This window comes from Excalfactoria chinensis, chromosome 3, assembly GCF_039878825.1.
Source record: "Excalfactoria chinensis isolate bCotChi1 chromosome 3, bCotChi1.hap2, whole genome shotgun sequence".
Classification (NCBI taxonomy): domain Eukaryota; kingdom Metazoa; phylum Chordata; class Aves; order Galliformes; family Phasianidae; genus Excalfactoria; species Excalfactoria chinensis.
This window is the reverse complement of record NC_092827.1, coordinates 66,921,149-66,943,803: the sequence shown is the minus strand read 5'-3', so window position 1 is coordinate 66,943,803 and position 22,655 is coordinate 66,921,149. Positions and strand designations below refer to the sequence as shown.

Sequence of the window (22,655 nt, the reverse complement as noted above, 5' to 3'; positions counted from 1 at the left end):
TTTCTGGTTTCTCCTAACTAGATTCAGACAAATACTCTTTGAGAGGATAAAGAGCTAGAATCCATAAGGTGAGAAACTTGCTATTCCACTCAGCGAGCAGCCCAAAGTCCCATCTGAGCATGTGATATAGTTCAAACTGGTAACTGCAGATACAAGATCTGCAAACAACTCAACGAACACACAGAATTAAAAGGCCAAAATCCAAATAGGAGAATCTTTTCCATTCTCTTTTCAGCTTAAGGCTTGTAACAAGAAGAGTATTTTGTTATGGATAAAGACCAAGTCTTTTACTCCTTTTGGTATTTTAAACTGAAGAATATCGAAGACTCCATTTATATGCTGTCTGTTAGAGAATAATCCCAACAAGATGATCTCCAGAAATAGTATCCATAACCCCTCTCTGTTAGGGAACATGATAGGAAACAGAAGCGCTGAAATAAACAAGTGGTGGCAAAAATGTCACAAGAGAAAAAAACAAAAACCACTTTATACAAGTAGAAATGGCATTTGAGAAGATTAATTGCCAATACTTCATCATTACTTAATGCATATAAGCCCCTGAAAATAACAAACATACTTATCTCCTGTTATTGTAATTGTGAATCCATCATATTCTTTCCCTTGATCCTTGAGGCTGGGGACTTTTGTGTTCACAGTAAACCCATCTCTCGTCTTACTATTAAACTGCTTTCAAAAGGAAAAGAAAGTTATTATAGAGTGAATGCAAAGAGACTGTCCGCCTCTATTGTTCTCAAACACCTGAAACTGAAGCAGACATGAAAGTGAACAAGATGGGTGAACAGTACAAAGGGTTAATGTTAATGACATTATTTTATTCATTTTTTTCCTTCTGACTTAATGGAAGTCTGAAGTACTGAATCAGGCATATTACCATTCAAATTTAACTATATAGCATATACAGTTGTATCACCTATGAAAAGCAAATGCATACAGCAGTTTCAATAGCTCTGAATTTTCCCCAGGTTGCATGTTGACAATAACCATTTAGTGTAACGATGTAAAAGCAAAAGCAGAAATCTGAGAGTCTGCTTGCTATGTTTATACCAAGAAGCAGATGCATTAGCTCGAGGCATGGATTCCAGAATACAGCTCATAGTAACAACTTCTTAGCTGTGATTCAATTTCAATTAGTGCTTATCCTCAACAGAAGGAAAAATGTATAAGAGCTTCAGAATTTCACAAAGCTGCGTGATCTAGCTGTAATACCATAGCTGGATTGTATAAATCATGCAAAACTCTATTTAAGTAAAGCCAAAAGCACAGCTTTTGACATACAACATTCCCCAGCTACCCAAATAGCCAAACTGTGTCATTATTAGCAGGCATTCCTTTTATACAGGCCCTAATAGTGACTATTGTGCAGTAACACTGAATTAATTACTACGACAAATTATTTACTTTAAAATGGAACTTATGATCTGGGATGTTATGTTTAAAAGAGCATCGACATTTATTCTAAAGAAACAAATCTAAAAGCCTCTAATGAGAAACAGCATTCTGCTCAGTTACAATTCAGAATAGGATACAGTTGAGTTAAACCAGACAAAACGCACAGGTTATGAAAACCAGGAAAAATACTTGCTGCCAGTTCTAAGAAACTTTTGAGCTGAGCCAAATATAGTCCACTATGTTTATTCATAATTTTCTTCATTGTCTTGGAGTAACTTGTACTTTTAACTCCACTAATAGCAATTCTCTTTTCTGGTCTGTGATTCTGCAGTAGCCATAAGAGGCATACTATGGGGCTCTGTTTGCATATTCATTTGTCAGTAGGGATGGCTTAGGCTGCCTCTGCACCCCAACATCTATCATCTCTTCATCTCAAGTGTTTGAATTCAGGTTCAGCTCATATTCTCTCAGTTTCCTCTTCAAAGACCAAAAACAAGACAAGAGTATAAAAAAGAACTTCCAAAACGATGACACAACACTCATATTTGTAATACCTATTAAAAACACCCCGTAGAAAAACTCAGAGCTTGAGCCACATAGCTTCTGTAAAGTTACTTATAGAGCACCAACAAGTAGGTGCTACTGCAAGCAAATTCAAAACCAGACAGTGCATCAGCAGTAGCAAGGTAAATGCATCATACAATAGCTGTTCTATAGCAATCAGTCAGCATTGCTTAGAGATAACTTGGTATCTATGATCCATTCATGAAACCACAGTGCAGACATACTGACAAGGAAATTATGAGTTTGTCTCCATTTAGAATGGCTACTCCTTCCCAAATTTTATTCGATTCTAAATGAAGTCTTGTTCAGTGCTTACATACTGGTCATGCTAGATTAATTCGGGGTAAAACCTCTGACTTAAGCCTAGCTTAAGCCTCAGTGTTTCAGATAAGAACACATAACACATTTGGTATGTTTCATGATCCACAGCCGTCATACAGGGACCATCACTAGGAAGTAGAAAAACTGCAGATTTTAACAGCTCCTTATTCGAGAGTACTAGAATGCAAAGCACAATTTCAGGTTGGTGATCAGTCAGCTAAGGGCAGCCACTCCCCTGTGTTCCCCTCTGCCAGCCTCCACCACGTGCTGACCTACATGAATGGTGCTAACACAAGAAGAGCTTACATGCTGCTTCTCCTTCAGACCCATCTTCAATTATTTTCTTCATACTGTATATATACACACACAGACACACACACAGTGAGCCCATTACAGGAGATCTAACCACCGACTTTTCTGTCCGATAGGGCTGGCTTCAATGAATTATATTCAGCATTTTGTTTTCCTGTAGTTACCATAACCAGACCAAGTCTTTCAAATATACACCACACATCTGTATTTATCAAAGGGAAGGTCACACTTTCCATATGTAGATTTGAAATAACTTGAGTTAGTGTCTCGTGTTCTTCATTTTAAATTTACACAATTGTCATCCTCGGGTGAGCTGGATGTATCCCAGAATAAACTGTATTATTTTCAGTGTATTTTGAAGTGTTTTCTTCAAGTTACCTTCATTATTGGAAGAAGATCTTCTACTTTATGTACTTTTTCCAAAGCTTCTCGAACCTCTGTTAGCCCTTTTGGATTATTAGCACTAGAAAAAGAAATAACTAAATATAGAATTGCAATAGCTGAACACTTATAACAAATCCACCTCTTTAATCTAATTAGCTAACCAATGCTTAGCTGCATGAGTTATTGAAAACAACTCATTTTCTGAAAGAGTTCCTTCATACTTGGCCACACGCTCACTTATTCTAGCACCCTTTCTAAAACACAAAACAAAACCTCTCCGTCCCAGATCAACTCTGTTTCTTTTTTCCCAGCTTCATAATTTAACAACATACTTCAGATTTATCTTATTCATTTGCTGTTGATCACTCTGAAGCGTGGAACTGTTTGCATGATTGTGTGGGCAAAGGGGTTGTTCTGTGTGTTCCAACTCTGAAATGTTTCCAACGGTTTCAAGACTTCTCTGCACTTTCATTTTCAATATTTACATTGCAAAATCAAACTGAACAACAAAACTCTTTATTTAACAAAAATTATCAAGTCAAAGAAAAAATGAGAGGACTTGGGAGTTTCTTAATTTTTAAATTTACCAGAACACTGTCACCACAAATGAGCTGTGGGTTGGGAAGATATTTTACTTATTAGAAAGTGATCAAAGTTTGCAAAAGATAACAACAATGATTTTAGAATCCTTAGTCACATCTTCTGTTTGAGATTCTGCACTGAAGCAAGAAGACGGTTGCAAAGCCTACAACCCATCTGCGTAACAAGTAGTAAAGATTCCCTTTTTCCCTTAAAACTACTTGTCAAACACCAGTTTCATATAAAATTACCATCCATAACTTCTATAATCCCTTCTCTTCATTCACAAAGATGGGATTTATCACTCTACTGTTCAATAAATTATTCTCAATAGTTAATGAAACTGTATTCTGTTCTACCTGGAGGGAACATGACGAAGATCTTCAAGAAGTCAAATTTAGAAAGAGTTGAGACCTATACTCAGGCCAAAACAGCAGGTACAAATTCAACAGATTTTTTTAATCATAAGCATATTGTAATGACTTTTCCTATTAGTTTAAATGGCAAATAATAGGAATTGCACTTCCATTCAGAAATACAACAGAGAAAACTAGAAGACAGTAGAATTAAGAAAGTACCATAGAATCACAAAATCACAAGGTTGGAAAGGACCTACAAGATCATCTAGTCCAACCACCCTCCCATTACCATTGCTATCACAAGCCACTAAACCACCCTCTTTCAGACTTTCTGAAATTAGCTATTACATAAATTTCAAATCAGTATCACCAAGGGAGTGAAGCAGCAGGTATGGGGACAGGGAAGATAGTAAATAAATAAATCAGTAATTTACCCATGATAAACAAGGATCCTATCTTTGATAAAATGAAGAATTTTCTCAAAGTACTCCAAGTACCGCATGTTAATCACCTGTCCCCTACAAAACAAAACAGAGTTTCGAGTCCTATTTTCCAGACCAGCGTTCCAGGATAAGACACAAACATTACTCATTTAAAGTTTGACAGAGTTTTATCCACAGATGCTTTTAGATCGAAGAAAAAGACCAGAGGTGTCTCTGAAGTACCAACTGTCCATTGCCAATTTTGAATGCAGATTCTAAGATGAACCTACAAAAATTCACATACCATTGGAACTGTTCTCACATAAACTGTATTTCACAGGTATTTTCTTATTTTCTGCATATCCATTACCTGTATGATAATCATTGATTCTTAAAAAGATACAATAGTTCTCAGACTTTTAGACGAGTAGAAATTGAAGAACTAAGAGAGAACTATGAATCTGCATACTGACTTTGAGAGCCAACAACTCCCCAATTTATATATTTGCCAAGATATGAGGCTGATACACTCTGACAGTCCACATACAGTTTTCTTTATTCATCCGAACCTCTACATGTTGAATTAATTCTGCTTTGTCTCCTAACAGCTAGGGCTTCTAACTACTGAAGGAAGAGAACAAAATAAACACATTTTCCCCCAGAGAACACTATGGAAAAATATAAATAAAAACTTGGTAGAACCCTGCTAGGATACTAACCACTCTGAGAGGAAAAATTACATACCATTATTGCATTTGTAGGAGTCCTTCCTCTTCTCCCAGTCTACAAAACAAGATTTTATAAAGCAAATGTTATCGCTCTCTGAGGAAGCAAGACCACTGTCAATCACAGGAAGGTGAATCACAGAAGGTGTATACACTTGGCTTTTATTCACTTTAAGTTATTTTGTCAGCTTAACTCCCTAATGTCTCACTCCACCATCTCACTCTTCAGTAGGTCCTCTCTCATAGTAATAGAAGAATCTCTCTTTAAAAACTGAACAGAATTAGAGCACATACAAATCTGCACAAAGTAAAGGGAGGGAGGGAGGGAAGGAAAGAAAAGAGGAAGGACAAAGATAAGTTTATGCACATTATTTGCCCTTGTTGTACGTCCCATCATTTTCCATTTGTTTTTAAAATATCTGTACAACAGGCAGAAGCACATCAGAATAAGGAACTGGATTTTCCCCCAGTGGCATCTCAGAAAATACATGCAAATCAGACCTGTCTGTAAAGCTATCTAAAAGCAGTAGAAGACTTTTACTGGGTGGTCAGACACTATTTTGGTTATTCCCACTTTCTCCTTGTTTGATGAGCACTACCATCAAAAGATTCAATAGTAACAGTGTTCCAGAGAGTGCCTTGATTTTTTTTGTAAACACACAGAGTACACCACTAATGTTTAGTTGATCCCAAATCCTTGTTTTGCCCATGGAAATAGCTCAAGCTTTCAGAAACATCTTCTCTAATGTAAATCACTGTTACCAAGTTTCACTGTTTGCCAGAAGAGAAATAAGCCATAGTCCTACTTGAGTACAGACCTACAAATTAGTAAGGACAGCCAATACAGCTGAATCTCAAGACTATTCTTAGTTTTCACGTATACATGCTCTAAGAAGTCAGAATAATTTTCAAATCTTAAGCTTAATATAAAGCAATGTTCCTGAAAAACAGTTGAAATACCATAGAATGATCTCACTTATCAACAAAAAAGTGATAGTTCTGTAGCCCACTAATATCTTCAATTAGAAGCCATTTTTTTGTTGAATAGGCCTGTCTGATCTCCTTGTGTTACTTTATAATGCACTACATTTTTGTTTAGATACTATAAAGAACTTAAATATGTTCCAGAAGTTTGTGGTTTTGTTTCAAATCTATAGTTCCTTCCAAAAAAAAAAAGCCCCAAAAGAGTAACTTGCAGAGAATCACCCATTTGTTATTAAAACATATGATAAAAATGGTGATGAGGTCTCCAAAAGTCAAGGCTGATTCAAACACGAGACTAAAGTTTGATCAGCTGCAGGCCTTCCACAAGGCTTATTTCAAATTTCTGCAACACAGACATAATAACCAGACCAGTGAATTGTGAATTCTGTTTTTCTCTCAGCAGAGAACACCAGCAATTAAAGTACTTTGGCCAGTGAAAAACAGAGTTGCTAACAGACATCCTGTACAGGGATGCACTTCTGCAGATTAAATGATCAATATTGATTTCAGCATAGTAACCCAGTGTTGTTGTGTGGATGCCTTTGTCTTCTGCAAGTTCAGACCACATAGGAATTAGGCTCTTCTTCTCCAATTTAAGATAAAAACAGATAGAAACAGACCCTTGTCTCAAAGAACAGCTTGTTATTTGAGCTGGATCATAGGTGTGCGGAGAGAGGAATGCAGCAACTGCAAAGACAGACAGTTTGAAACCCAAATGTAACACTTAATCTGAAGGAAGCCTAAGCGTAACACAGTCCAAAAGTCAGCAGATTGTTAGAACAAACGCTGATTTTCACGTGGAATTTAAAACTACACTGTAACTGCTCCTTAAAACAAAGGACAGCCTGGTAGAATGGTAGGCTTTACTTCCCCTGTCCTTTCCCAGATGCTTTCTCAAAAAGGAAGAAACAGATACAAAAACAGAATGACAGATCAAGGATTCAATACTTCTGATAGTAGGGGAGAAGAAAAGATGAAGTCTAACTTATGTATTTACTTACAAACACCCTCTACTCCTGTGATTGACAGTGATGTTGCCACATCGAGTCTCTCACACTTCTACCACTTAATGGGCAGTAGCGCTGTCTTGACTACAATGTTGAGTCTTGCAGCATGGGAGAAGATGGAACGTACAACAGTGGTTGATTCTTAAATTTTACCTTGGTTTGAAAGTACACCTATTACTCTCGTCAGGTTACTTATTTTGTCACCTATGCTTTAATCTGACATCCTCTGAGACTAAACAAATACTATTTTGTTCTTCTATAAGTCAGGAACAACGGTAACAGAACTGCTTTGTTTCATAATCACTGCCACTGTCTTCAAGAAGCGATGTTTGTAACAATAGAACTGTGATGAACTCTACCTTAAATATAAATCTTAGATCGTTTGGGAATTAAAAACAGCATGTAAAAATATGCATCTTCCAGTTACTACTTATCCCTTGAAATCCGGGAGAAAGAGGAATTGTGAGGGAAAATCAGGAGCGCGTACAATAAACAAATGATCCGTTAGAAAATAGAAAATAAATACTGAGGCAAAACAATATGGACATGTGCATCGATTCTTACAGCACACTGTTTCACAAACAGTTTCACAACCAGTAAATTTCAGTTCTTCGGTGTGTACGGAGAAATTTTGGAAAATCTCATACCTGATTAAATTAATGTGGTTATTGAAACCTCTGCTAAGGCTTCGTGCAGGCATTTGGTCCAACCAAAGTACAGGCTGGTCAGGGTCTGCTATCCTACAAAGACAAAAGACGTTATTGACACACGTTTCACTTCATGTAATATTTCTAATGTAACTTCATTCTTACACTAATTTTTTTGCTAAATAATTTTAGTAAAAGCCAGAATTAAGTGGTCACAAAGAAGGGAAACATACCTAGGATGTTCCTAAGAATATGATTGAGCATTTCACGTAGCTATGGCTCACACAAAATAAGGGCTACAAACTAAGTCACGGCGTATCTTAAGGTCTTTCACAGCTTTCAAAAGCTACTCCAAACCTTTCCCTCACTTTTTAAATAAGGGAAAACTGTATTTTCAAGTGCAATCCCGACAATGCTTAAAGCATCATTCTGTTCCACCAGAATATTTTTAGTCATAGAGAGGTAGACAGCATTCATTTTCTCCCCTTTTTCTTGCTTTTGATGTCTTTCGTTTAATAAATCAATAACAGTAGCCCAGGCAATGGTAACAGATGTTTCCCTAGTGCTGTCCCGCTGATACACTTCAAACATATTTTGGGTAGATCTGTTTTTAAGGAGAGGCTATCACTCTGATTGCTGCTCCAAATTGGCCTACTATATTTAGTTGATCTGCACTATTATTATTAACACTATGATATTACTGTATTTCTTCTCATCCTTGTTTGTTTTACCTATATACTTTAACTTGCTATCACACAATAGGCTCTTTGCTACACAAATTGCCTTTTATTTTGCAGAAGAAAGAAGCATAATAAGGACACAATTTCACTACAGCTTCTAGACGCTACTATCACATAAACAAAATCAGTTAGCCTACAGTAATTGGGATTCTTCGGTCAAATGTGCCCACGATTACTCCATTTTTAGGGTGCTTTGGACAAAAGAAAAGATCTCTCATTGCCAGCAGAACCCACACATAACAATGCCATCCTACTGACTAAGGTATATACTGGATTCCTCCTATGGTAAGTTTCACTTGTTCTAAGGGAGAATTTTTTGCTCTCCTCAAAAATTAAACACAATGGTATGATTGATGTCTTATGCCAATGCCAATACCCATACAGAATTAAAAATGAATGAATCAAACTCCTGAATTGGGAATCTGACTTTGCAGCATGCCAGTTTGTAGTGGACTAATATTAACTATTATGAGAGATATTTTACAGGTTTTTGGTTTCTAAAGAATTAAACCAATATAAATGCTGTATTATGACTTCTTGGTCTTAAAAAACAAAACAAAAAGCCAAACATATGCCTCAGTTCATTCTTACACTTAACTGCTAATGTTACTGCCAGAATAATGACAGAAAAATGTGAACTCTGACTCAGGAAATGCACAAGCCACAAAAAAATATGGCAGGTGGCAAAAATATTCTTGATGACTGTTATGTGCTTGTTCTACCTTTCTTAATTACCTATAGTTGGCCCTTGCTGTTGACAGGTTGCAAAGTTATATTAATCACTGGGCTTAATCAGTGCAGATGCTCACCTATGGACCAGATGCCCAAGCTGGTAACTTTTTCCACTAAGGAAGCTGAAGTGATGAGACCAATGCGATAATCATCACATGGATATGTTGCTACAGATTTTGTCTATTAACAACTCTAAAGAATTTGCTTTCAGTGTAACTTCAGATGAGAATATCCTATGTTTTTTATTCCTCTCTCTAAAGAATTGGACACCAGAAAGGTCCACCGATACCAGGCACATACTGTGGTATGGGCATGACATATACAAATGGAGTATTAAAAGACAGAATTTGGCTAAAAAAGGATGTCCTACAATAGAAAGCAGTAAATGATAATAATAACTTCCAAATAACTGGCTACTCATCTAATTAACAAAATTAGAACAAACAGCTCTATTGGTAGTAGCTCAGTGCCAAAAAAACTCTGCACTATGTACTTCTTTACAAAGAGAAAAATTGGTTGAAATGAAAGATATTCTTATGATAAACGTTTTATGCACTGGGAGAAGTGAAAGAAAAGCAAGCTGGGAGACATGTTAAGAGAGTCCCATATTCAAATTTTTCAGATGAATCCGATTATATAAATGTGTGGATTAAGAACTGATCCAATCCATGTTTGTAAGACATCTTTGTTTTCATCTACTCTGTTTACATTACAAACTTCAAACAAAAAACCAAACCAAGCAAACACTCCTCAAACCCCAGAACTCCTCAGTCTAATCTCTTTGTTTAGATGATGTATTGTTACAAAGCCCTTCAAGGAATGCACTGGACTTTTCAGACTGGATGAGGATATTCACAAAGATACAATCAAATACATAGGCTAACATCCATCTGTTTCTAGCAAAGAAAGAATAATTGTTCTACCTGTTCTGATTTCAGCCCCTTGGTTAACTGAAGCATGCACCACTGTTAAACTTAAGGCTTGTTTTCTCTCTTCTTTTACCATTACCTTCGCCACTTCACAGCAATATCAAACATATCCCTCCATTGCATCAGTCTTGTTTTCCCATTCATCCGAACTTTTGAGTTTGCCCATGTTCTCTGCACAGCTTGCATTACCTCTAAAGTAGCCAACCCCATTGCTGGGAGATGGGAGGAAAGAAAGACAACAACAGAAGCAGAAATTCAATTAGAACCAGAATGCTTATTTTCATACAGACAGTAAAACCAAAGTAGGGAAGTGATGCATATAGAGACAAAACTGTCAACATCAATCAGAATGGGGATATCATGATTTCCAACCAAACTGTTGATACTGTTATTCTCATTTTAAAACTATTTATTTAATGATATCAAATGCATAAAGCTTAAGATAAATTTACAGACAGCAAAGGCAGAGCATTAAATTGTAACTACATTAACTTTTTATTGTTCAATTTTATAGAGCTTTTCCAGTATACCTCTGTGTATTCTTTTATTTGGAAGAAATCCTGGTGTCTCATACTGCATCATGGAACCCAGATGATCAGCTACGCATATGAGTTCTTGCACATCAGTCCTATAGCTTTCAAAATTCTGAAACAATACATCTCTTACAGAAGAGAAAAACATACATCAGACATAATTTGGCAACATAAATCCTGAAAGTTATAAAACACAATTTGTTTGTGTGGTAATCCATATAGCTAGTGTGGGAAATACTCAAAAGCTTTACAAAGAACACTCATTTCTCCTCACCATCACCAAACATACACACAATATGGCAGTTATGCCCCATATCTGAAGTCAAATCCTGGTCCTACTCAACCTATTATTGTCAAAAGCTATTTTGCCTTCAGACCTCTCATATTAAGTGGCACTGAGTTAATTGACAACACGCCATCCTTCAGTGTTACATACACCCTGAGGAGCATCAATGCTAAAAATAAGGAAAGAATACATACATAAACTGAAAGCCTTATTCTGTGATTTCTCTCAATTCTGTAAAATACAAGTTTTGCATATGGAACAGACCACACCAAAGCCGAACACTTAACTCAGCATTATGCACAGACAAAAGGAATACATGAGAACACATCTAGCAATGCATTTATAGCAGGTGAAATTACTACCCTTCATTTAGTTTCTGAAGACAAGCCTAAAACATCTACTTTGTTGACTGAGCTCTTTCTAAAATACTGGTTACGTAAATTATTCTAGAGAATGCTTTTCCCAGTGAAACTCAGCTGTTACTAAAAATCTACTTAATGCCTGTGAAATTATACCTGTAACAAAATAAAAGCATACAGGACAAAACTATAGCAAGGGTGCTACATAATGCTGCACTGAGGATCTCAAACTTATCAATATCTTAACATTATTTGCAAAGAAGACAAAATAGAATTTTAAATAATTAAAGGTGTGTAAAGGAAAACAATATTACTTGATTATGTGAAGATCAACTTGCAAAACCCTGTCTTAAGTTTCATTCTTTCTTTCTTATGAAATAGATCAACTCCAATCCCAGAGATCTTGGAAAGGGCTTACACACAGAAAAGGCAGGTCTAAGTGTCTCAGAATGACATTTGTAGAAGTCAAGATTTTAAAAAACATTGGAGCAGGCTTAAAGCAATAAAAAATACTCACTTTATATGTGGCTGTAACCCTGGCTGTTCTTCATAATTTTCTATGAGAAAAGGAAGATTTTTGGCCCAGTGGTCCTTGAAGCTTCCAGGAAGATCTATATCAATATTATACTCTGTAAGAGGGGTATCCAAGTGTGCATGCAAGTATCTAGAATACTCTGGAGGAAAGAAATGAAATTAAAACCCGGTTGTGTACCAGTTTACTTCTGTAGTTATACGAAACCACAGATTATATATTTGTCAGTTACTCAATACAATTTTAATAAGACGTTGCTTTTAGATAATAATATTTTGCTATTAGCTAATTTCCAAGACAGAAATACATCTACTTCAGCAAAGTATTTACCAGTACACAGAAAAACACATCTGACTTACGGTGCTGGCTTTTAACCATATGATCTATTGCTAAGTCTGTAGATTTTTGGATGACATACTCTACAGCACTCACTAGAATACACGATGGTTTCTTTAAAATGGCTATAACCATAAGCGTGTGAGCACTTTCAGAGGAATTAAGAAAAAAGAACATAACTAAATTAAACTAGAAAACCAAAATTCCAACTCACCTCGGAGATATTTCACTTTCAGATACTCTGGGCTAGCCTTCTGGCCCGGCAGTGGATCATTTAACATAACTTTAGTCTGAGCTTTAATGCCTTCATAAAACTGGCCCATTGCAACATGGCTGAGTCCTTTCATATACTGACATACTTCATTGTATGGTTCTAGCTGTAGACACCTCTAAGAGATTAAAGGAAAAAAGCACCCTTAGATCAAGAAAGAGAGAATGAATATCTTACAACAAACTAACCTCTTTGGTCAGACCTTCGCTAATGAAAAGATACGTTGATTATAAAGTTCCATATTACATCAAAATTTTCTTTCAAGAGATGCTGGTCATCAAATCCTTAAGAAAGGAAACTATTTTGAGCTTCACTAAAGCAAACAAAAAAAACTGCCAGTGTAAATGTATTCTCTATCTCACATTTGCTGTCATGAAAGTAGATCATGTTTGCACTAGTGGTAATAGCATTACAGTTTCAATAGTTTCATTCACCTAGGGAAAAAGCCCCATATGCCTGATGATAATAGGGATGGGATATTTTTGAATAGTTCAAAATTTTTGCCATGTCATTTCTTCAACCCCTGTCTTCCCTAGTTCATGCATTAGAGCATTTCACTACATGAGTCAAATATTTACTATATGTTAAACACAGAGCAAGTTTATATTTAAACACTATTACTCTTTTTTTCGACAGTTACATCTCTTTAGAAAAGCATATTTGCCTTAAAAGCTTAAACATCTTTTCAATTACACCAGAATCTACACATTGCATTACAGGAGAGATACATGTAATGACTGACAAAGTGCTCCTTGGGATAAGCACAGCCAACTGTGTTTTGGGCTGCATTAAAAAAGTAGTGGCCAGCAGGGAGAAGGAGGTGATTGTCCCCCTCTACTCAGCTCTTGTGAGGCCCCATCTGCAGTACTGCGTCCAGGCCTGGGGCCCCAGCACAGGAAGGGCAGGAAGCTCTTGGAGCAGGTCCAGAGGAAGGCCACTAAGATGATCAGAGGGCTGGAGCACCTCTCCTATGAGGAAAGGCTGAGGGAACTGGGCTTGTTAAGCTTGGAGAAGAGAAGCCTCTGGGGAGACCTCATTGTGGCCTTCCAGTACTTGAAAGGAGCATATAAACAGGAGGGGGAACAGCTGTTTACAAAGGTGGACAGTGACAGGACAAGTGAGAATAGTTTAAAACTGAGACGGGAGGTTTAGGTTAGAGATTAGGAAGAAGTTTTTCCACACAGACTGTGGTGAACCACTGGAATAGGTTGCCCAAGGAGGTTGTGGATGCCCCATCCCTGGAGGCATTCAAGGCCAGGCTGGACATGGTTCTGGGCAGCCTGGTCTGGTGGTTGGAGGCCCTGCATGTGGCAGGGGGTTGAAATTAGATGATCGTTATGGTCCTTTTCAACCCAGGCCATTCTATTATTCATTCAGGACACACATGTGGACATCTCATTTCAAGTACTTTTTTAGGATTTAAACACACGATCAACATATATTTTATTGTTTTGCCTGCAAAATGAGACTGTTACTTAACATGCACAGAAAGAAGCAAGAAACACACAGTTGGCTTTTTTTGCAAGCTAGACAAATCACTGTATAGCGACAGTGGTTTCAAACAAAGGAAGTAAGCAAAAAAAAGCTTTTAAGCTTAAAATTAGAAAGAAGACTAAATACTTCCTTCCCTTAATTATAAAAAAAACATTAGGCTTCAACTCAAATTAAAGCATTAGCAAAAAAAAAGAGAAAACTTTTCAACTAGTGCTTCATTTTCAGAAATTCATCCTGCAGTCAGAAGAAGTAACTTTCAGCCAAATTTCATTTCCAGTTTCCAACAGTACGGTTTAAGTATCTTTTTACGACAGACTTCAAAACTGTGTTTTAACACAAACACTTTTGCATTCAGAATGTAAAACACTTATTTGCTACTCCTTGTTAAAACATTTTTAAATGTATTAACTTAGGGCCTTCTACTGCATACCTTAAAATTCTTCAGTGCTTCATCTAAGCTACCGTGATGATAAAGCATCATTCCTTTCAGCTGTAATGTTTGAACATGATTTTGATTTAGCAGCAAAGCCTTCTGGAAGCTCTCTGTAGCAGCATCGAAGTTTCCAAGTTCCCTATGGAATTCCACAAAGTGTAAAGTGAGGAATACAGAAAGTAAAAAAACAAACAAACAAACAAAGAGTTGCTTTCATGTGTCCACAGGAGATACCATTAAAAAGGCATGCAACGTCACTGGAAAGTTTCCTTAAGAAATGTAAGAATTCTGCAACTGTTTTTTAGTGGCCAGAGCAAGTGGCTGAGGTGTGGAACAGGCCCCCCCAGGGCAGTGGTCACAGCACTGAGCCTGCTGGCAATCAAGAAGCATCAGGACAATGCTCTCAGACACATGACTGGTCCTCTATAGAGCCAGGAGTTGGACTCAATGATTCTTATGGGTCCCTTCTAACTTGGGATATTCAATGATTCTACAACAAATGTAAACCATTGCTTTCAGTGAAAAACGCACGTTCTGTATGCTGAAGGAAGCATACAGCCTGATGAAAAAGAACACACGATCATGTCACTAAAAATCTGTAATTAACACATTTGTATCAACTCTGCTCGATTTAACTGTTGAGATAACTTATAAAGGATGTAACAGACAACTGCTGCTAAAAAAGCCATATTCACAATGCAACGTGCTGTTCATAAATTTAAGTAGCACAGTAATCTCAGCAACTAATGAGCACAATAATGAAATATAAAAATATATTTTGTATTAAATGCTTCCATTGTCAAAGAAAACATCTGTGAGATATGATTTAGGTATGCTAAATACGTGCTATTCATCTAACCTTCGATCAGGAGCTTCTGGGAACTGAATTAAAATTACAAAGCAAACCTAGAGATAGTTGGTATTGAACACCTGACATGCCATACTGGCCTGGGAAACCACTGAATACACATACAGCTCTGTATGGATTTGTAACAAACATATGAAATTTAGGAGTACATTTTAAATTATTATATAAAAAAACAACTTTATTTCTCACTGTCATTACCTGTAGGCTTGTCCTAGACTTTTATAGGCATCTATGAAGTCTGCTTTCTGTTTCAGAGCTTCTTTGAAAGATTCAATGGCTTCCTGTAAAGACACCAACATGATATTAGCAGTTTCCTTGATTGTCTTCTAGCCCATTCAAGGAATCATTTAGCATTATTTCCTATTCATTCCTTTTTCCTTTACAAACCCCTAAGAAGTTGCCATTCCATGGAAAAAAATGAACGGGATAACATCATAGAGATCTTAGGGATGCCAAATACAAACATCTCTGAAAGCATCACATACGCACATCATCAATTATGCGTCGTATATTCATCCATATCCAGCAAGGTCAGCAGTACTTACACGTCATATTATGGAGCATTATATTGTTAGCAATGGGATCAAAAGCAATAGCATTTTCATTCAGCTTGTACTCTTATGCCTTAAAAAAAGTCTTTATGTGAGAAAAATATAAAAGCATATCAATACCTAGCTTATTCCATATAAACTATTATTTAATATTACTTTACCTTCAAAAGCCCTCTGTGAAAAAATGTTAAGCCCTTATAAAGCATAGCTATAGGCTGATTTTTGTTCAGTTCCAGTGAGTGCTGAAAATCTTCATGGGCCGTTGCATAATCCTACAATAAAGCACATTTCAGGTGACAGAGGAAAAATATAAATAAAGAGGGATACAAATTTGTATCTTCATAAAATCAATGTTTAAATCAAATAACATATCTCCAACGTGTAAGACAACTGACAAACAACAAAACATGGTATTAGGATTTTCTATTAATTTACTTTAAGATATATGGCAGTTACTGTATTGGCTATATCTTCTTTTCTTGTGAGACTGATATCTAAAATACTGCCTAAACATAGCAGTAGGTTATAAGTCAAAACTATACCTATATCTGATTCTTTGAATGATCAAAATAATTAGAGATGTGCAGTTGAAGTAAACCATACACCTGCTCTCTGCATTAAATAGAAAAGCAAATGAAATCACTGAATACCTCTGATCTTCTGGAAAGTTAAATACACAAAAAGCAGGACTTTTGTTGCTGTTTTTTCATTTAAATACCAAAGATGCTCTCGAACAACAGTAACAACTGGTACTAAAAGCAAAAAAGGACAGCAACAGAAACACCCACGCAACCAAAACCAAACAGGATCCCCCAAATCTACTAACCTCAGATATGAAGTACAGGGTACCTCTGTGTCGGTAGAGCCGTGCTGATGGTTGTAACTGAATCGCTTTGGTGAGATCAGATAATGCTTCACTGATTCGTCCCAGTGGGGACAGTATCTAAGGGACAAATAAATATGTATGTTTCACTGCTGTTTTCATTTATTTATTTATTTATTAGCTCTTATAAATGAAATGGAAAATCTGAAAGCAGTTTCCCCCTGGAATACAACTGTACTTCACCACTATCATCACCATTTGCAAAAACGTAGTGTTTCAAATAAAAATAAGTCAAAGAAAAATATTGTATTTCAAAGAATTCCAACATAATCAACTAGAAAAAGAATTAAGATGTTCTCATAAATCTTTTTCAATAAAAGCAAAACATTCCACCCTACCAAAGGTTGTCCATTTTCCATTTAAACGAACATCTTTCATATCTCTAAGATAAATGTTACTATGAAACGTACTGGAAACAATTAAAAACATGAAAATTATGACTTAGTATTTCATTTTATGGCACTTACTATTGATACACATTATTTTGAGTTAAGCATGCTCCTGAGTTAGATATCTTAACTTCCTGAAATCCATTTTCAATAGCTTAACTGGCTGAACAAAAACTATTTGCACCTCCAAATGACATTTCATTATATTCATAAACATAAAACCAAAGCATTTGATTAAAAATTTGTTCTTCGTAAGGTGGGTATCTTCCCAACTTGTACTAACAGTAAGCTGCAACATGCAGTGCTATTCCATTGGCTACAGTAATGTCACGTTTAAATTTCAAGGTAAACATTCCAGAAATTACACTGAAAATGCTATATAACAGCAATGACTTCCAAAAGGATAAAAAGAGAAAAAAAATGCTCACTTCTGCTCGCTGTTCAAATACTTCAGGATGATCTGGTTCTAGACTAATTACCCTACTAAGCTCAAAAAGAGCAAGTTCAGCATTTTTCATATCCTGAAATGAGAGAAAAACAAGGTAAACAACTTTGCATACTTAGAGTAGTACACCCTGAAGACCAAATTCAAACTAATTTGGTAACAATGCCTTACACACCTTTACTAACAAGACTAAGATGCAGTATACCACAAATAACTGAAAAAATTCCCACATGTTAACAGAAACAAACTCTGCTTGTACATTTCAACTTTGTGTTGCCCTTCTAGCAGTTCATTTATGTAGCTGAATCAACATGGAGTTTACAGATGCACAGTTATCCGGCTTGGGAGGAAAGGTGGATCAAGCTCTCACATGAAATCACAACAGTATTTTCATGAGTACCATCAATAACTTAATGGTAGGAGTTCCAGCAAATAGATTGATGATCAATATCTATTCTAAGTTTTTATATTTCCCTCAATAGATTGTAGGATGGGAGCAGTTACTTCACCTACACAATAAATAAATAAATAAATAAATGTTATATAGCAAGTTCTGAATTAGATTTCATTCACTTTTTAAGGCAAAGAAATTTCCAAGGTGCTAATTATCACCTTCTTGTAACTCAACAGTATTGTTCAGAGAAGCCATCTTTTATGAAGGGAAACTGTCTAAGCATCCAATATAACTCAACAAACCACAATGGTGTTAAAAACATGCAAAAGTGAGAGATTCTAATATCCCACCAGCAACTGTAAAGAATTAAAGATCCTGCATGAAGTAAACTTTCAAGAACTTATTCAACTCTTCCTCCCTCTAGAATATCCAGAAACTACTCAATCATGAATTAATAGGCTACAGAAACTCAAGTGACTTTAAAACTTACTTTTGCTCAAGACATTTTTCAGCAGCTCTAAATAATTTTATTTCAAATCTTTTTGAGCAAATTAAAAGAAATACAGATTTCATGAAGCATGGCAACCAAGAAGCAATATAAAGCCTCCTGGATTGCAAGGGCTGATGATCGTTCCACACTGCAGTAAAACTTCTTCATTTCTAAATACTGACAAGATATGAAACTAAATTCAGTTGGAGTTCAAAGAACCATCTCTTAGAAGATTTTGCCTGTTACATTTTTAATTAATGCCTCCCAGTGGATGTGGCTTCCAGCCCTCAGCCTTACCATTCACCACTCACAATCAGATCTATATATTCACCTTTGGCACTCTTGCTTCATATGTTGCTTTATTTCCACGCTTATACAAAGGTAACATACCCATAGGCCAAGTAGTACAGCCCATAGAATCAATGATTCTATGAGAAGAGATCACTATGTTACAGAGTACCAACCAAGAGTAGGAGGTGGAACACTTCAGCACCACTACAGCAAGACAGCACAAAACTATTTAGTACGTACCTATCAATTTGGTACATATCTAATCAAACTAGCTCCTCCCCCTCCAACAGGCCTTCTTATAGTTTAGATTCAAAAAATTCATTAAATTTTACTTTAAATAATTATTTACTTACATGGAGTCCTTTTTTCCCGTATGCTATCCCTCGTCCATAAATTGCACTAACCAGCTCTGGTTCTTCCTGTTAGATTGAAAACAGGTGCTACGGTCAGTTAAAAAATAAGCATTTTTCTTCAGAGTACATTTAACTCCTGTAAACATTAACCAGTAAGCAATAAACAATCACCGTTGCCAGGCGAAGATACTAAGTTGATTGCATTACAACCTGTACCTTTATGTGCTCACAACTTCCTATTTAATTTACTGGAATTATTGAGGAATTTACTTGTCAGGAAAACGAGCTAAACATCTCCATTAATCTGATGAAAAAGAAGAGATTTCACATGAGAAATAATGCTATCCACAGAGGTTTTTTTTACACCAGTTTATAGCAAAAGCACCCAATAGCAAGATACAGAAGAGATACATGTATACTTTTATATTCTTTTCTTCTAGTCGTATTTACGATTTAGTTTTATAACACAAAAATAAATGAGTTTAGATTCTACTAGATTCTAGCAGGGAAAAATCTTGTCCAATAAAATTTAATCCAGCCATGGTTTTCCATTCAAATATGAAGAACAACAATTACAAGAAGGTTTTCCTGGCATGATTACACCTATACTGTCATTTTCCTCCTAAAAGTCAGTCAGGAATCACACACCATAACTGCAAGCAGGTACGCAGCCTGTTTTGTACACAGTACATACTACTGCAGTCTGCAGAATAGACCTGGTCTCATTTACCTGGGACAACTGCCAGGAAGCAAATTACTTCACTGACTAAACAACAGATAAGGGATATAACCAGTGCTGACAGTTTGCCAGACTTCAGATGATTCCAAGTGTACAACTGCCAACGTCAGCTTCAGGTAACTTTCCTACTTTTAATACAGTGACTAAACATGACTGTTTTGTTAAGTGTTCTAACACTTGCTTTATGTTTAAAATTATGGAAGAGCAACCAGTCTACATTCTCTGAGGCATCCAATCCGTGACTTCAACCAAAATGTGTGCCTTACAAATCTACTCTACCACACACACATTTTTCATAGCAACTTTCTAGAGTTACTGTATCTTGCTTATCTTGACTCTTTACCTTCTTACCCATCAGAATTATAAAGCAGAAGTGCCCTATAATTCCAGGATTTTGGAAGCATGATTTATCATCGGAAAGATAAGTAAATAAAATCATTCCTCATATCAGAAACAAACCAATGACAGATTTTTATATACCTGAGAAAAACAAAAAACTGCTCCAAACCTTTTTTGTCCTCTGATAAGCTCCCTACAATTACTTTGTTGAATTGCTACATTTTCGCTCAATTTAAACATGAGCCATATGTGATTTGAACTGAAATACACAATACTATTTCCTACTTATCACTTGCATTTGTGCACTACCATCAGTTTAAAACAAAAACCAGGCACATACTTCTAGTAGCCACAGGTTCTTAGCCATGCAAATACAGTAGTACAAAATCAGCCATAGGTGTTGGGCTTTTGTTATTTGTTTTCTTATGTGGCTACCTAGACTCATAGAAGATTCAGAATATCACTGAGAACATAACAGGATATTTGACACTAGCAATAAATGATCTCATTTAGTTTTCTCCTTATGTTACTAGTAACAACTGCAGCCCACCTCCTCCCACACACATAGAAATTAAAAAGATCACTGTCAACACCCTAAGACAGATATTAAAGGAACTTCAATTTTGCACGTGTCAGTTTCTGAAGGTGCCCTTTCTTCAAAAAGTCATAAAAACATTATTCCTACAGGTGAGAAAAGTAACCCCCCAAAGAGACACTGAACTGCCTCACTTTAAAAGCCTGTTTCCGTTTGGATGCAAAAAAAAAATAAAAAAGAACAAATAACAGAGCAATTGCTCTCACTTTAAGAACTTTAATTCTACACCTGTTGTGCTAAAAGCCATAAGTTGTAGTTATATATACTTAACTTAAGGAGTTCAAAAAGAAAGCTTACCTGTAGCATTGTTGAAAACTGTCGTATGGCTTCATCATACAAGCCGTTGCCAATCAACACGTAAGCGATTGCTAAAAAGAAGATACAAGTGTAAGACAAACATCAAAAAGCAGTTGTTTTTAAAATATATTAAATACAACCAAACTGTGAAATGTATTAGTCCTTATATTGCACACAAGAGGTAGACAGCCAAGGGTTTTCTAAACCATCACTAAAAATTGCTTTCTTTAACCATTACCTACCATTTGTTAATTATTCAATTTGGATTACATTCATCAGAGCTGTTTTGGAGTTCTGTGTTTGCTTTACACCTCTCCTTTTTACAAGCTGTACAGGAAAGAGTTCATGTTAGCTTCTGAAGTACTTGGCCGTAGAAAAGACACCATGACTCCCTTTGATGGCCCTAGATGACCCCTCAAGTTGTGAGCTTTTTTGGCACATCCATTAGAAAACATTTGATTTTACTCATTTGCACATTTTGCTCAACTTTATTAGCTCACAATTTTTTCCTTCACAAGAAATATATAGAAAAACTGAAGTGATTCTGTTATTTTTATACTGAGATTGAAAAGCACAATCTTTACCCATTTTAAGATAGGAAAGGTTTAAAGTTCTCACATCCTTCCCATGGTGCAGAATCCAAGTATTCACCAAAGAAACAGACAACTCTTTTTAAAAACATGTTCTGTGGAGGCCATCAAGGATAGACTGGATCAGGCCCTGGGCAACCTGATCCAACTATGCATGCCCCCATTCATTGCTGGGGTGTTGGACCGGATGACCTTTAAAAGTCCCTTCCAGCTCTAAGGATTCCATGATTCTAGAAGGACCCAGGCTCCTCAAGCTATGACATACTTGACATAAAGTGGGCACATAGGTACCAGCCTACAGGCCAAACACAGGTATTGGGACCTTCTGGCATAATCTTGAGAGTCCAGAGCAGATATTAAAGGCATCATTTATTTTTCTGCTGGATGGAAGTTCACCCTGGTGAATGGAAGTACATCACCCTGCTGGATGGAAGTATACCCTGAATGATTCTATGAGTATAGTTAGGTTTGCCAGATAAATGAAAAAGAGATGAAGCCCTCAAGTTTTGCTGGGTAAACCCTTGAAAGCAGAAGCAAGATTAACAAAAATCTACTTGATTATTTTTGCTTTCTTAGATAAATTAAGAGTAAAGTCACCCCTTGATGCTATACAAGATAGTCTGCTGTCCTCCTTGAAATACACTCTCAGTAATCTCTTTGCTCTCTCACAGTATCTCTGTTTCTGATGAGGATACACATTTGCAGAAGCAGAGCAAGTAACTTCTTCCTCAAAGCTATTGAGAAAAGCATTCCTTGCTGATTTATTTGAAATACCTCCATCTTCTGCACCAAGTGCACTTTGAAAAAAACATTAGCAAGCAGTGGATTGCAAAAGGACAACAATTGCTACTGTCTTGATGGGAAGAATGTATGGACCTATGCTTGACAGAAACCACGTCCTACTGGTAAATTTTTCAGGATGCTTGAAAAGTTTTAGACACCAGTAATGACAGAAAATGGGAAGTAAAATACATTTTACACAGCTTAATAGGATTTAATCATGAATTTTTAACAACTTCATAAGCAGATGCAGTGATGAATTCCAGTGATTATAGCAGGAAGGATTCTTGGG

At 36.3% G+C, this 22,655-nt stretch overlaps 1 protein-coding gene across 3 annotated transcripts in view; it reads right to left on the bottom strand.

Annotated features, from left to right (window-relative positions):
* The window catches only part of TTC13 (tetratricopeptide repeat domain 13), a 34,453-nt gene that overhangs the window by 7,427 nt on the left and 4,371 nt on the right, over window positions 1-22,655 (bottom strand). The window contains exons 4-18 of one of the 3 annotated variants that reach the window (XM_072331800.1): window positions 20,994-21,064; window positions 19,024-19,089; window positions 17,479-17,571; window positions 16,605-16,721; window positions 15,940-16,050; window positions 15,426-15,508; window positions 14,357-14,498; window positions 12,376-12,550; window positions 11,811-11,967; window positions 10,646-10,776; window positions 10,195-10,327; window positions 7,715-7,807; window positions 4,364-4,447; window positions 2,986-3,070; window positions 578-687 (exon numbers count right to left, since the gene is read on the bottom strand). In XM_072331800.1, the coding sequence (XP_072187901.1) occupies window positions 578-687; window positions 2,986-3,070; window positions 4,364-4,447; window positions 7,715-7,807; window positions 10,195-10,327; window positions 10,646-10,776; window positions 11,811-11,967; window positions 12,376-12,550; window positions 14,357-14,498; window positions 15,426-15,508; window positions 15,940-16,050; window positions 16,605-16,721; window positions 17,479-17,571; window positions 19,024-19,089; window positions 20,994-21,064 (1,651 nt within the window). The remainder of the gene's footprint in view (window positions 1-577; window positions 688-2,985; window positions 3,071-4,363; window positions 4,448-7,714; window positions 7,808-10,194; window positions 10,328-10,645; window positions 10,777-11,810; window positions 11,968-12,375; window positions 12,551-14,356; window positions 14,499-15,425; window positions 15,509-15,939; window positions 16,051-16,604; window positions 16,722-17,478; window positions 17,572-19,023; window positions 19,090-20,993; window positions 21,065-22,655) is intronic. The other 2 variants (XM_072331802.1, XM_072331801.1) reach the window with 2 other exon arrangements.